The sequence below is a fragment of the Emydura macquarii genome, unplaced genomic scaffold, assembly GCF_026122565.2.
Source record: "Emydura macquarii macquarii isolate MOO-44397 ecotype Brisbane River unplaced genomic scaffold, CSIRO-AGI_Emac_v2 contig_2205, whole genome shotgun sequence".
NCBI lineage: Eukaryota > Metazoa > Chordata > Testudines > Chelidae > Emydura > Emydura macquarii.
The window spans coordinates 19,921,153-19,933,828 of record NW_027132342.1 but is presented as its reverse complement, the minus strand read 5'-3'; the positions used below and the strand labels follow the sequence as shown (position 1 = coordinate 19,933,828).

The window sequence follows — 12,676 nt, the reverse complement described above, 5'->3', positions numbered from 1 at the left end:
CTGTTTTATCACCTGGTAACTCTTGGATTTAGCTTTTATCTAAAATGTAGTAGAATCCTGTGCTGTACAAGTTCGTGTTACTATGAAAGCCAGACACAATAATTAAAATAATAAAACTCAATCCACTTGCAAGTCAGGTTTGAATCAATTTCATTTTAAAAACATACATTTTGTTATCAAAGTAATCTAACCGCGTTATGACAAACATCTAGCTGTTTTTGTTAACTGTATAATCTCCACCACATAATCAGTATTTTTTGTGAGTTCAAGCTAAATTGAACAAAGCCCCTATTCTGCATCTAATGCATGGATGAGAGACACTTTGACCATTCAGCAGAGATTATTTGTTTAGCCTGCCCCTGCCAATGTCTCTACTGGCCGGAGAAGGCTACCTTTGCCACTCTTTAGCAATTCACAAGTCAAAGCCAGCAGCCAGGAAGGCGTACTTAGTAGCCAGAAAAGTACTCCGAGTGACAGGAGACACACATTACAGGACTAAAACCTTTGTTGGTTCCTGCACTCTTATACAGCATTAACTCTCTGAGGTGCGGTGCCTGAACATGAGGTAAATGTGGGAATATTGGCAATTATGTGTTCAGTGAATAAATGTTTGAACTGGACCAGAATCCCACGGTTCAGATACTTGTCCAACATTTAGTCATGCTGGACTGAAGAGCCACTCTTGTGTGATCGCACGTCCTTCCTGGTACCACTCAGATTGTAAGTACCCTGAGAACAGCTTTTCCTCAGGTTATTTCTGTTTCTGGTCCTCTCTGAAACCAGGCAACTCAGAGGTGATTAAAGACAATTCCAGATACTTTCTACCATCTGGAACCTCAATGTGAGGTTTGCATGAAGAAGGATCTGGGGGCAGTTGTGTGAGTGTTGCTTACTTCATCTGGACACGTTTAATAATGATAAAAATTAGCGTTTATATAATTCTCTCTATCTTCAATGCTTTTTACAACAAATAACTAATTTTCACAACCCCCTTTTAGCAACCATGGTAGTAGGCGTCTTTGATAGTGAGTTGTATTATCCCCCTCCCTGGGGAACTCAGATTAAGGCTAAATGTTTTAAATATATTCCCTAACTTTTGGTGTCTGACTTGTTGGGTGCTCAGTTTGACACCCAACACCTAGTGCCTGTTTTTCAAAGGCAATGAGCACCCATAGCTCCCCAACCACTCAATATGTCAGAATATCAGGCCCTAGGTGTCTCGAATGGGGGTACCTAAAAAGTCAGACAACCAAAGTTAGTTGAGACACTCTAAAATTTTGTCCTAAATGACTTGTCCAAGGTCATACGGCCCATCAGTGGCAGAGCTGGAGTTAGAATTCAAGAGTATCTAGCTTCCAGTGCTGTGATCAGATTGGACTTCCTTCATTTTAAGTGAACAATATACAGCTCAATAGAGGCTGGAAAACTGTGGTGCTTAACAGTGGTGGAAATACAAATTCCTTTCTTAAAGAATAAAAAAGGGGAGATGATGTGACACCAGCAGTACAACAAGCCTACCGTCAATCAAACGTTATCCCCGCTCACCTGTTACCGGAAGTTCCGACCCATGCCCCCCCATCACCAGATGTCCTGCCCCAGCTGGTCACCTGACTTCAGCCCCACCCCCCAGGAGGTTCTGCCTCCTTGAGCCTTAGTCCCCATTCCTATCCTTAAGCCCCGCCCCTGTCACTGGAAGTCCTGCCCAACTGGTCACCTGACATTCAGTCCTGCCCTGAGAGTGGGATTGGACCCCAGATGGGTACCTGACCAGAAGCAGGTGTGCAACCCCTCCAAGAACGCCTCCCGCCCACTCCCCACCAATGGGAGAGGGTTTCGCCCCCGCAGGACCACCCCGAGAGTGGGATTGGACCCCAGATGGCCACCTGACCGGAAGCCGGCGATGTGACCCCTCCGCCAATCGGCGTGCATTTCATGCTGAGAGCAGGATTGGCCCAGAAAGGGCACGGGGAGGAGCGGGGCGCCCCCTCCGCCAATTAGAGCGGGCTTAGGCCGCCCCAGAAGGGAAAGGTGCACCAATCGGGGATGGGGTGGAATCTCTGGGGCTCAACGGTTGGTCTGGAAGCAGTGCCACCCCCAGAAGTCTCAGGGGCCTTTAAAGTGTCTCGTTTTCGAAACCACGTAGTTCACAGCTCGTGGAAAAAAACGCCAAGAGGAGAACATGGAAGCCTTCACCAGTCCAGTGAGGCCTTCTGTGCTCCGCCGAAACGGAGGGTTCTCTGTTCAAGTGATTGCCCATATCCATTCCAATATAGGTGTGTGCACGCCCCGTGCACAGATTCTCAGAACTTTTTTCCCTTAGCTAGCTCCGTAGGGTCGGCTCAGGCGCCCCCTGGAGTACCGCGCTCATGCTGTGGTACGTAGGGTGCCACCGACCCTGCAGCCCCCTCAGTTCCTTCTTTCCGCCTGTGACAGTTACTGGAATGTCTGCCTCTTGCATACCGCAAGTAGCATCCCTTAGTCTATAGCACTCACAGGACCAGGGTCGCCTGCTGCACCCGGACCTGGACTCCCTCCACCTGACAGCATGGAGACTCTGTGGCTGACGGAGGGGGAGAGAGCCTGCTCGGCGCAGATCCAACAGATTCTGCTGGGCAGCAGAAAACCTTCCACTCAGGTTGTGTACCGGGCCAAGTGGAAGCGTTTTACCTGTTGGGCGGAGTCCCGGGGTATCCCACTGTCCAGCTCGCCCATACAGGCGATTTTGGAGTACATGCTCCACCTGAAGCTCCAGGGTTTAGCACTGGCTTCCCTGAAAGTGCACCTGGCAGCTATCTCGGCTTTTCACCAGCCGATGGAAGGACGTTCCCTGTTCTCCCACCCCATGTCAGTTAGGTTCCTCAAGGGGGTGGAGAGGCTGTATCCCCAAGTCTGTGACCCGGTGCCTCCCTGGGATCTAAACCTAATCCTCGCCATGTTGACAGGACCCCCTTTCGAGCCCATGGCTACATGCCCGCTGCTCGTCCTCTCTTGGAAGGTAGCCTTCCTGGTGGCCATTACATCGGCCAGGAGGGTCTCCGAACTCAGGGCTTTAACCTCGGAGCCCCCCTACACTGTCTTTTATAAAGATAAGGTCCAGCTGAGGCCCCACCCAGCCTTCCTACCGAAGGTGGTGTCTCAGTTCCATTATAACCAGAATATCTTCCTCCCCGTGTTCTTTCCCAAACCACATGGTTCGGAGGAGGAGCAGAGATGGCACTCACTGGATGTCAGACGAGCCTTGGCCTTCTACAAAGAGCGGACCAGGCCGTTCTGGAAATCAAGGCAGCTGTTCGTGGCAGTGGCGGACCGGATGAAGGGCTCACCTGTCTCCACCCAGCGCATCTCCACCTGGATCACCGCCTGTATTAAAACCTGCTATGAGCGGGCAAAGGTGCCGCTTCCAGGAGCTGTGACAGCGCATTCAACCAGAGCCCAGACCTCATCTGCGGCTTCCTGGGAGGGGTGCCCCTGCAGGACATCTGCAAAGCAGCGACCTGGTCGTCGGTCCACACCTTCACGTCCCACTACACCATCATGCAGCAGGCGAGAGAGGACGCGGGCTTCGGCAGGGCCGTCCTGATGAGAGCAACTCACCGTTGACTCCTACCCACCTCCAAGTTATGGCTGTTTAATCACCTATAATGGAATGGATATGAGCAATCACTCGAAGAGAGAAAACAGGGTTACTTACCAGTAACTGTTGATCTTCGAGATGTGTTGCTCATATCCATTCCAAACCCACCCTCCGTCCCCACTGTTAGAGTTGGCAGAAAGAAGGGACTGAGGGCCTGCAGGGTCGTCAGCGCCCTATGTACCACGGCATGAGCGCAGTACTACAGGGGGCACTGGAGCCGACCCTATGGAGCTAGCTAAGGGAAAAAAGTTCCGGGAATCTGTGCACGGGGCGCGCACATACCTATAATGGAATGGATATGAGCAACGCATCTCGAAGAACAACAGTTACTGGTAAGTAACCCTGTTTTTTTCAAGAGCAGTGACACCCAGTGAAGAACCGGAGAACTGCTCCTTTTGTTAATATTGAACAGCACTTCATGGGACAGTGGGGGTGTTAAAGCTACAGTCACAATGAGGGGTATCATGGGCTTCATCCTCGTGCTTTGTTTCATTATCTCTGAACCCTAGAAGAGAATTACAGACTTCACTTGTGGTTGCCACTGTCCCCTGGCTCCCTCATGTTTTATATGGTTGAGGGTGAGGGGAGTGTCAGATCTCCTGCAGGATCAGATGACTGCCCTCATCCTGGGCAGTGGCTCTGCCTCGGAGCCCTTTGCTATCCAAACTGGCGTAAAGCAAGGTTGTGTTCTGGCACCCACTCTCTTCTGCATTTTCCTTGCAGCTATAAAAACGTTAATCGAAGACCATCTTCCACAGGGCACTGGCATCCAATATCAGACTGAGTTCTTATTTTATCTTGCCCAGTTCATCATGCTGTAGTGATTATTGCTATCATAAATCTTTCTATCTTAGGGTTTTATCATCATAGTAGTATCTGAGCATTTTCCACATAAAATCTGTGATGGGATGGGTATACTGGTTAGAAGGTGGTGTTGGTGTTGTCACTGTGATGTTGTGATGGCTTCTAAGGAGTTATCTGTCATCCCTGATACATCTGTGCCCCACAGAGGTGAAAGGGAGGCTCCACAAGGTGAGCTCGCAAATTTGGATGGAACCAAGATGGAACAACCAGTGAATTATGTGGAAGACAACCTCCGGTAAGTTTGGTGATCTGAAATTTTATTCCATTTTAGACTCCGACCCCAAGGGCCAAACAATTGCTTATGTTCCTAATTGATCCCTGAGCGTCACACCATTATTTTCTTTTGCCCTCCTTGACTTTTATTGAGACACCAGCCTCTTCTTTGGTTGGAGGGAGAATGTGTGGCCCTTCTTGTTTCCAGACAAGAGGCTCAGTGCTCTGTCTTTGCACCATTCCTTGGCACTGACTCCTAGAGAAAGAGACAGAGAGAGGGTACCTAAGATCATCACAGGGTTCCCCCCTGGCAAGGCTGAGCCATGGCCACCAAGCCAGACAGATATGTTTTTAGCCACATAAGTCTTGGCTGTTTTGCTTTTTTGCTGAGGAGCTGACTAAGAATTTTGGGAGGGTCTTTAGCTTTTGCAGCTGTTGTTATGTTATGGAAATTTTATTAACTCTAATCCCTTTGCATCATTCTCTGCCCAACAGAAGGGAAATGAATGCTCGATTTGAAAGCTTAGAAAAACGAATACAGGTTTTGGAAGAAGAGCTCAGGTAAGTGGGGAGAGTTAGGCCTAGATGACAGTGAAAAATATTGTGATTCTTTCTCAAGTATCTACCCTACCAAAAAAGTCTTGTATATTTCAAGGTGGGTTTTTCCCCATACCAAATTTACAGACGGCTTCAATCAGAAGTGAGTATTTTGTATTTGTGTTGCTCTTCTGTGAATTGCCTCTTCACCTGTGGCCAGTCCCCCTCCTCCCATCTGTCTAGTACCTTTTAACTTGTCTCCTTTGAACTTGTTGAGACTCTACAAACAACATTTCTAACAAAATTCATGAAGGTGCTTGAAGACAGTAGCACACGCTTCAGTGCTCTAGGAAAATGGAATTTTCGGAATGGGGGGACAGTGTTGCTTGTCCATCAAAAGATATTTATTACCCAAGTTTTTGACACACATGACCTGATCCTGCTCTTATTAGCAAACAGGAGTTTCGATACTGACTTCAGTAGGTGCTGGATTAGACCATAGTTTGTAATAGACATTACCTTTCTCCTGATTAGATATATCTTGGCTAGCGAATTCCTGCAGTATCTTAATGAATCCCATCTAGTGCCTTGAGAAACAAATAATCATGTCATGACATTGCATAATCCCACCACAATGCAACACCACCACATGAGGTGGTAGCAGCATCACAAAATTGTGAGGCCATAAATACATCTGGGCGATAACTGTGCTGTGAGCTGAGCTTGCAGAATAGACTGGTGAGAAGCTGGGACTGTTTCATAACTTCTGGAATGGGTGGCTTACTCTAGTCTTGCCTTGTGCATCATTTGATGGTTAATGATGATTTATTTTATTCATAAATCAGTTTCAGGGAGCATTCCACAATGGTCAGCGCCGAAGAGTTTCATCAGAAGGAGAAAGAGTGCGAAAAGCTGAAGGAAGAGAAAAGAGCCATAGAGAAAAGGTAGGTATTTGTAAATATATCCTTCAGAGCTTATCTTTCTACAGAGAGGCTGATCCTTCTCCCAATGCTGTAACACCTCTATGCCACCTGGGTAGTTGAAGTGTCCCCTTCCCAGATTCTCAGCCTCCATGGGGCATGTGTACTACTGTAAGATGAGTAGTAATATCCTAGGAAGGGGACTATGGCAGCTCCATGTCTGTCCCAGTATCCAAGTGCAGATGAAAGAAGCAAGCTCTCAAGGAAAAACCCAAGTGCTGTTTAGATTATGTTGACTGCCACTTGTAAGAGTGATATTTTTCCAGACAGAAGCAGGCACACCTGGACCCTTACTGGTCAGTGGCATATCAGTTTGGGGTTGTGAAGTGTAAAGTGGAGACTGTGATGCTTGTGAATTGCCTGGCAATTCATAAAGTATTGCCAGATTATTACTAATGATCCCTATATGAATTAACCTCCATTATTCTTGGCGTTTCTCCTTTGGATCTTGCCCTTTTCCATTTTAAAAATGAACTTTTTAACCCCCCTTCTGGCCCTAGATTGGAGCATGTCTTGGCCAATGCAATGAAAAGCCATAAATTCTCTGAGAACCTGAATGACCCCTGTCGAGAATCCGTTGTGCTGGAGATGTACGACAGGCTCACGAGACACGAGTGGGAGAAAGCCAAATATGCCGCAAGTGGCTCTGCCTTCCCAATGACGTACGAACGAAGTAGCACCATAATTAAGGTCTGTTCATATTCATATCTTAGAACTCACATGTCTAGAAAAAATAATAGCCCTGGTGGAGCCAGTCTAATGAGCTGCCATTCAGCACTTGCATGATCAAGCAGGAAACAAGGACCTCTTGATGCCAACTCGCAGAGGGCCTAGGGGTACAGGGATGCCCTGAGTTCAGCAACGGAACGTCATGTGAGGTCTCTAATGAGAGCCTGTGTCACACTGGCCCTCATAACCATTATAAAACGAGTGTATGGAAAATACGGGAGGAGTTAAGTATAGCTGCTGAAAATTAGGTTCTGTAGGACATGTCTTTGGAGGCAGGTCACTCAAAGGCAGCGCACCCTGAGACAAACTTCTCCAGACAGGAGAAGGGAGAAACTTGCCTCTCCGGTGAACCATGGTGTGTCTTACAATAGAAGTCTATTCACATATTGATTCAAATGTCTCCACTAACTTTTAATGAGCTTCAGAAGGAAATTAACAGAAAGAGCCAAACAGTGAGTGGGAGTGGGGGTGGCCCCACAGGCTGTTTTCAGGTGAAGGTCAAATGTCTGGCCTGGTATATCTGGGCATGCAGAGAGATGCTTTGCCATCAGGCTTGATCTTATGAAAGGGGGATCTCAGCCATCCTAGCAGAAAATGCTGGGAAAAGGACATGGAGTAAGCTTTCCTGGATAAGATAGGGGAATATCTTGTGAGTTTAGTCCAGGCTGTAGTAGGCATGTTATGGTTTTGTTTTATATGTTGCTATTTGTTTCCAGTATTCTTACTTACTATCATTGGAATGTCTGTACTTTGATAAAAACTCGCTCTTGTTTCACGATCAGTATATCTAAGTGCTCTGTGTTCAGCGGAGAGGTGATCCTGTGTTGGCTCCAGTAAACTGGTGTGTCCTGTGAGCAGAGAATCTGAGAGTTCTAAGAGTGTTCAGTGAATTAGAGGTTGGATGCTACAGAGGGACACTCGGAGGACTCGGGGGTTGGTGTGTGCCTATTCCTAGCCTGTACAGAGAAGTGAGGACTGCGGAGGCCTGGAAGGCAGGGCTTGTGTTGCCCAAGTCTGGTGGAATCAGGGAGCTGACCCACAGCAGGCACAGACAAGACTTCCTCACACTAAGGGCAGGTGGTAGTGAGGTGCCTCACAACCCTACATGCCCCAGGAAAATGTCGCACCAGGGTTGGCTACTCAGTCATTACCTCTTATTTTCCAGCCCAGCATGGCCTATGGAATGCCAGGGAGACCAACTTAATAGTGTGCTGCGCACATCTCGCATTCAGAAGAGCAGGTTCAATTCCTTGTTCCCATTTCTCACTCCAAGTAGGCATCAGCTGAGAGTGTTGCAGTATCTAGTCTGGTTTCCTTGTGATTAGCCCTGTGCTGTGCCACAGAGGAGATCTAGCTTTGATTCCTAATGTATTGCTCCAAGGCTGAGTGTAGGGGGAAGAAAATCATCACTGTACAATTAAGAGGGCAGCACAGGTGCACAGAAATGCAGTGACTGCTGTCAGAAATGTCTGCACCGACTGTGCCAGTGGGAGGTGCCCACACTGGCCCTCACTTAATTGAGGGTTTATCTCTACAAAGTACTGAGATAACTGCAAGCCCTGACAGCTGACTGCAGCATTTTTGCAGGTGGATGCAAGGTGCCTTTCTGTCAGTTGAGGGATGTTACAATCAATTGACCTCTCTACTGCACATGAAACCTGCATCTTGTACGTACTGCACCACGCTTCTAGTTTGGTCCTCATCATTATTTACAGAGATCTGTTGTTATCTTTGCACTGCAGGCTGTGTTCAACAAATGTGAAGAAGATCTATCACAAAAAATGCGTCCAATCTTTGAACTCCTTCAGATTCCAATTTCAAATGAGACCACAAGTCTTTTTGACAGTGAACAGGTATTTAACATTACAGCACTGTAGAATCTGAGTAGCGGCGGGAAGCTAGGTAACCTGTTTCGATTTGCTACCTCTCTCCAGCCTTATGTGTAAAAGAGAAATATCTCAGTTTACCTCACTGTTGCTAGAACTGGTTCAACTTCCAACCAGCGTGAGCAATGCCGGAAGCCCTAATTTACACAGGCAGCTACAATGAAAATAACTTGAGCTAAGTTGTGAACTGTGTGAGACAGGCAGAGAGGAGGGGAGAATTGTGATTCCTTTATGTTTATAATTGGTGTGACAGGAGAATGGCAGAGTCGTATGTAGAATGGCAGGTCACATGACTGAGAGACTGTCATTGACTGGCTGGATTGCATTTACAAGAGTCAGAAACCATCTTCCAAACCCATGTCCCAGTCAGGGCATATGCCCAAACTCTTGGAGCTGGAAGTTTCCAAATCACTGTTTTGAAACATTTGTTTTCCTGAACAGGGCCGATAATCAGGAAATGGATTATTCCCATTTCAGCTAATTCAGATTGTTTTGTTCTTTCTTTGGTTTGTAGCTGTCCCTTGGGCTAGTAAGAGAGATAAAGAATCATCTTAAAAATCTCTATTTTAACTACAGAGAAGACTTTTACCAGGCCATGAGTGGGGTGAGTAAATATAAGGCCTGGGAAGGCGGTTCTATTTCAGACATGTCTGTGAAATGCATGGTGTTAAAAGACACACCACTGAGTTCTGTGTTGCATTGTCCACTTCTTCCATGGGGTAGGATTCTCCAGACCCCAAGAATTTTCCTGTCCAGCTCCTCCCTTTTATTCCTCCTCCTTTCTCCTTCAAAGGGCAGGTCTATCTTAAAAGCCTGCAGCAGTGCAAGCAGCTGTAGTGCTGTGGTGAAGCTGCTACCATGCGGAGAGGAGAAATGCGCGTCTATGAAAAGCAGTAGCTATGTTGATGGTAGATGCCCTGCCATCGACATAGTGCCATGTACATGGGGGCGGTAGGTTAATTAATTGTGTCACACGTAGGGTGTGGATTTTTCACACTCCACAGTGACATAGTTTAAATACCAATGTAAATTTGTAGTGTACACCTGGCTGCATGTTGTGGAAATGCCTCTGGCTGAGGCGGTCTAGATTCTCCACCCTTTGCACCCTGTTCATGCCATAGCGACAATCTGCCAGAAGGGGCTGATGGAGAATGTGTATCTGGCTTCTCTGCTGGGCCATGAGATCTGGACATACGTTATGTTGTGTTTTGTGGAACTGGAGTAATCCTGGTTTCAATAACTGCATTCCAGTTCTATAAAACCAGACTCTTGTTTCTTGTGGTAAATGTCTATAAGGACGGCAATGGAGCTGTGTCGTCATCTTGCAGATTGGGCATTTCAAAAAACTGTTTTTTCTGATCTCCTGTAAGGCTTTGTTTGTATATGTGGGACAAAAGGCAGTCCAGGAATTTTGCCAGGCCTCTGGCGTGCTGAGTCCCATAACCAAGAACTTCTCCTGATAGGAGATCAGACTAAATAAAGGATCCCTGGCTGTGCCTCCCTCACCACTATCAGTTCTTGCTTATGAATTCCATTACTGGTGTTAGTCCGTATATAGAAGCTGCAAACTGAGTCAAAGGATGGTGGTAGAATCTGCTTAACAATTAGCATAACAACATTGCAAAGCACCTACGATAATCACTGTTCTCCCTTTATTTTCAGCCTTTATTTTCTCCTGATCTACAGAAGTTTCATCCACTAGTGAAGTTCGCAGCAGAGAGCTACAAAATTTACTGTTTGTTGCTTCTTCAGAATCCACCCATTAGGGCTGTGTGGTACACACAGGAAAGAATCCCAACAGCTTGCGTAGAGCATGTGGACAAGAAAGACTTGGACGACAGGATGCCATTAAACTTTCTGTGGCCAGTTCTGGCATGTGAGGGAAAGGTACTTAGGCAGGGTGTAGTTTATGATTTAATGCAAAGCTGTTTGGAGTCAGATTATACAGCTGTCATAAAACAATTTAAAAAAAAGTGAAACAGCAGCTTTGCAGTTTGTGTCATTTTTATTCAGGAAATGCCTGGTGTTTAGCTTTTGTAGCGTATGCTCCTGGAAGGGGATGTGACATAAGACTGGTCGTGACTGTACATCGTGTGGCAAAACTCGCAATAATTTTTCACACTGAACAACTTTTTCACATCCAAAACCCCGTAGTAATGCTCATCGTGCGGCAGAATGAAAAATGTCTTGGGGTACACTGGGCCCCCCTGTTTTTTAAAAAACCCACCTCCTTTGGGTCGTATAAAGCACCACCTGTATGTTGACTCACAAATCCTGTTCAAATGCCACTACGTCACTGCGCATAATCTTTTTTCAGTCTGACCACCTCAGTTTCTCATGCAACTTTCTCGCCCCGTCTAACAATTCTGGGGCTGTAGATTTACGGTTGGACATGATGGACAAAAGCCCGCCCACAAAACACAGATTTGTAACAGAATAAGTTAGGTCTACTAAACACTGTCTCTTTTTATGGACGATTTGACTGTTGAGGATAGAATTTCAAACTTTATGGCCACCCCTGCCTTTGTTTTTTTACAACCTCACAACAAGGCATAACGTCCCATCGACATGTGCCTCTGTCTTACTCTGTAACAGTTTAGAGGCCTGATTTAAGAAATCTTCAGCAGACAGGTCATCCCTATTTCTGCTGACTGAAAATAAAGGATTGGTTAAATTACAACCCTCTAAACGTAACTGAACGTAATCATCAGGGGCTAGCCTACTGTTAATGTCTTTGAGAACTAACTGTATCCCCCTGTGTATGGCTTCAATGACCTGCTCAGCTGAACTGATTCACTCAAGATTGACAAAACAAAATTCCTCACAATACACTGAACCCCTAAATCTAGATAATTCCCGTTGCCAGTTTCTCACCCACTCCATATACACATCCTGGTGGGGATCTGAATCTGCATTTTCGGGGTTATTTGGGGGGTTCCTCTGTGGGACCATCAAGTGCATCTTTTACGTCAGACATGATTTGAGAATCAGACTCCAAGGGGCCACCGCGAGGACCATCAGGAGCAGATGGGGACCCGTCTAGAGAGGCTTCTGGGGAATTTTCTAAATCAGAGTCTGGGTGAGAGTCACCACCACTCCTCAGGTCAGATTCTGCCTCCCCATTCTCAGACATGCCAGTTTGAGAGCCTCAACTAGAGGGCATCTCTTTTTGTTTTTTTCTCCTCATGACCTCTTTAGCCTTTTAAAAAAATTTTACGATGACCCTGGCCTGTAACTTTTTGGTGGCCGCCTGCTTATCCCCCAAATGCCGTCCCTTCTTTTGTTTACACCTCAGCTGTTGTGTATGCTCAAGGATGCCCCTCTTACCCAGTCCCCTCTCCATGACTAGTCATTCCTGCTCAGAGCCACCCTCTGGAAAACTGACGTATTTTTCAAAATCACCCGCAAGAGCTTTTGCATATTTGATGTACATTCCAGTCATCCTTTCTTTCAGAACTCCTGAGGAAACAGCAGCCATCAGCTTTCTGAACGAAGTGTCATATTTTTCCCAATTTTTTTTAGAATACCAAAGAGCTGTGCCGAGCTTATTGAGGTGGGAGAATAGTTTGTAATAATTTTCAGATACTTCATAAGGACTAGATGCCCCAGCATCGCAGGGGCTTTCAGTCCTTGGTTTTTTAATTCACAACCCATGAAGTGCGTGCTCCAGATTTGTAAATGTGTATGTTTTCGCTCACAGTTCTCTCAGCGTTTGGTGTGGTGTCGACTGCTGAGGAACTGGAGTTGTGTTTGCATTGATGCTTTTTACCAGAGTCTTTTGTTTTGTCCTTGGGTTTTATGCATCTGAGTTTTGGGCTGTCCTGATGCTTCGT

General features: G+C 46.4%; 1 protein-coding gene across 3 annotated transcripts in view; it reads left to right on the top strand.

The window, feature by feature from the left end:
- LOC137160483 (probable DNA double-strand break repair Rad50 ATPase) overlaps nt 1-11,020 on the top strand; it is a 31,043-nt gene extending 20,023 nt beyond the window's left edge. Inside the window, exons 3-9 of one of the 3 annotated variants that reach the window (XM_067559052.1) lie at nt 4,644-4,733; nt 5,207-5,272; nt 6,094-6,192; nt 6,729-6,918; nt 8,700-8,810; nt 9,358-9,447; nt 10,506-11,020. In XM_067559052.1, coding sequence (XP_067415153.1) covers nt 4,644-4,733; nt 5,207-5,272; nt 6,094-6,192; nt 6,729-6,918; nt 8,700-8,810; nt 9,358-9,447; nt 10,506-10,820 — 961 coding nt within the window. In that variant the 3' untranslated portion in view covers nt 10,821-11,020. The remainder of the gene's footprint in view (nt 1-4,643; nt 4,734-5,206; nt 5,273-6,093; nt 6,193-6,728; nt 6,919-8,699; nt 8,811-9,357; nt 9,448-10,505) is intronic. The other 2 variants (XM_067559051.1, XM_067559053.1) reach the window with 2 other exon arrangements.
- The last annotated feature ends 1,656 nt before the right edge of the window (nt 11,021-12,676 follow it).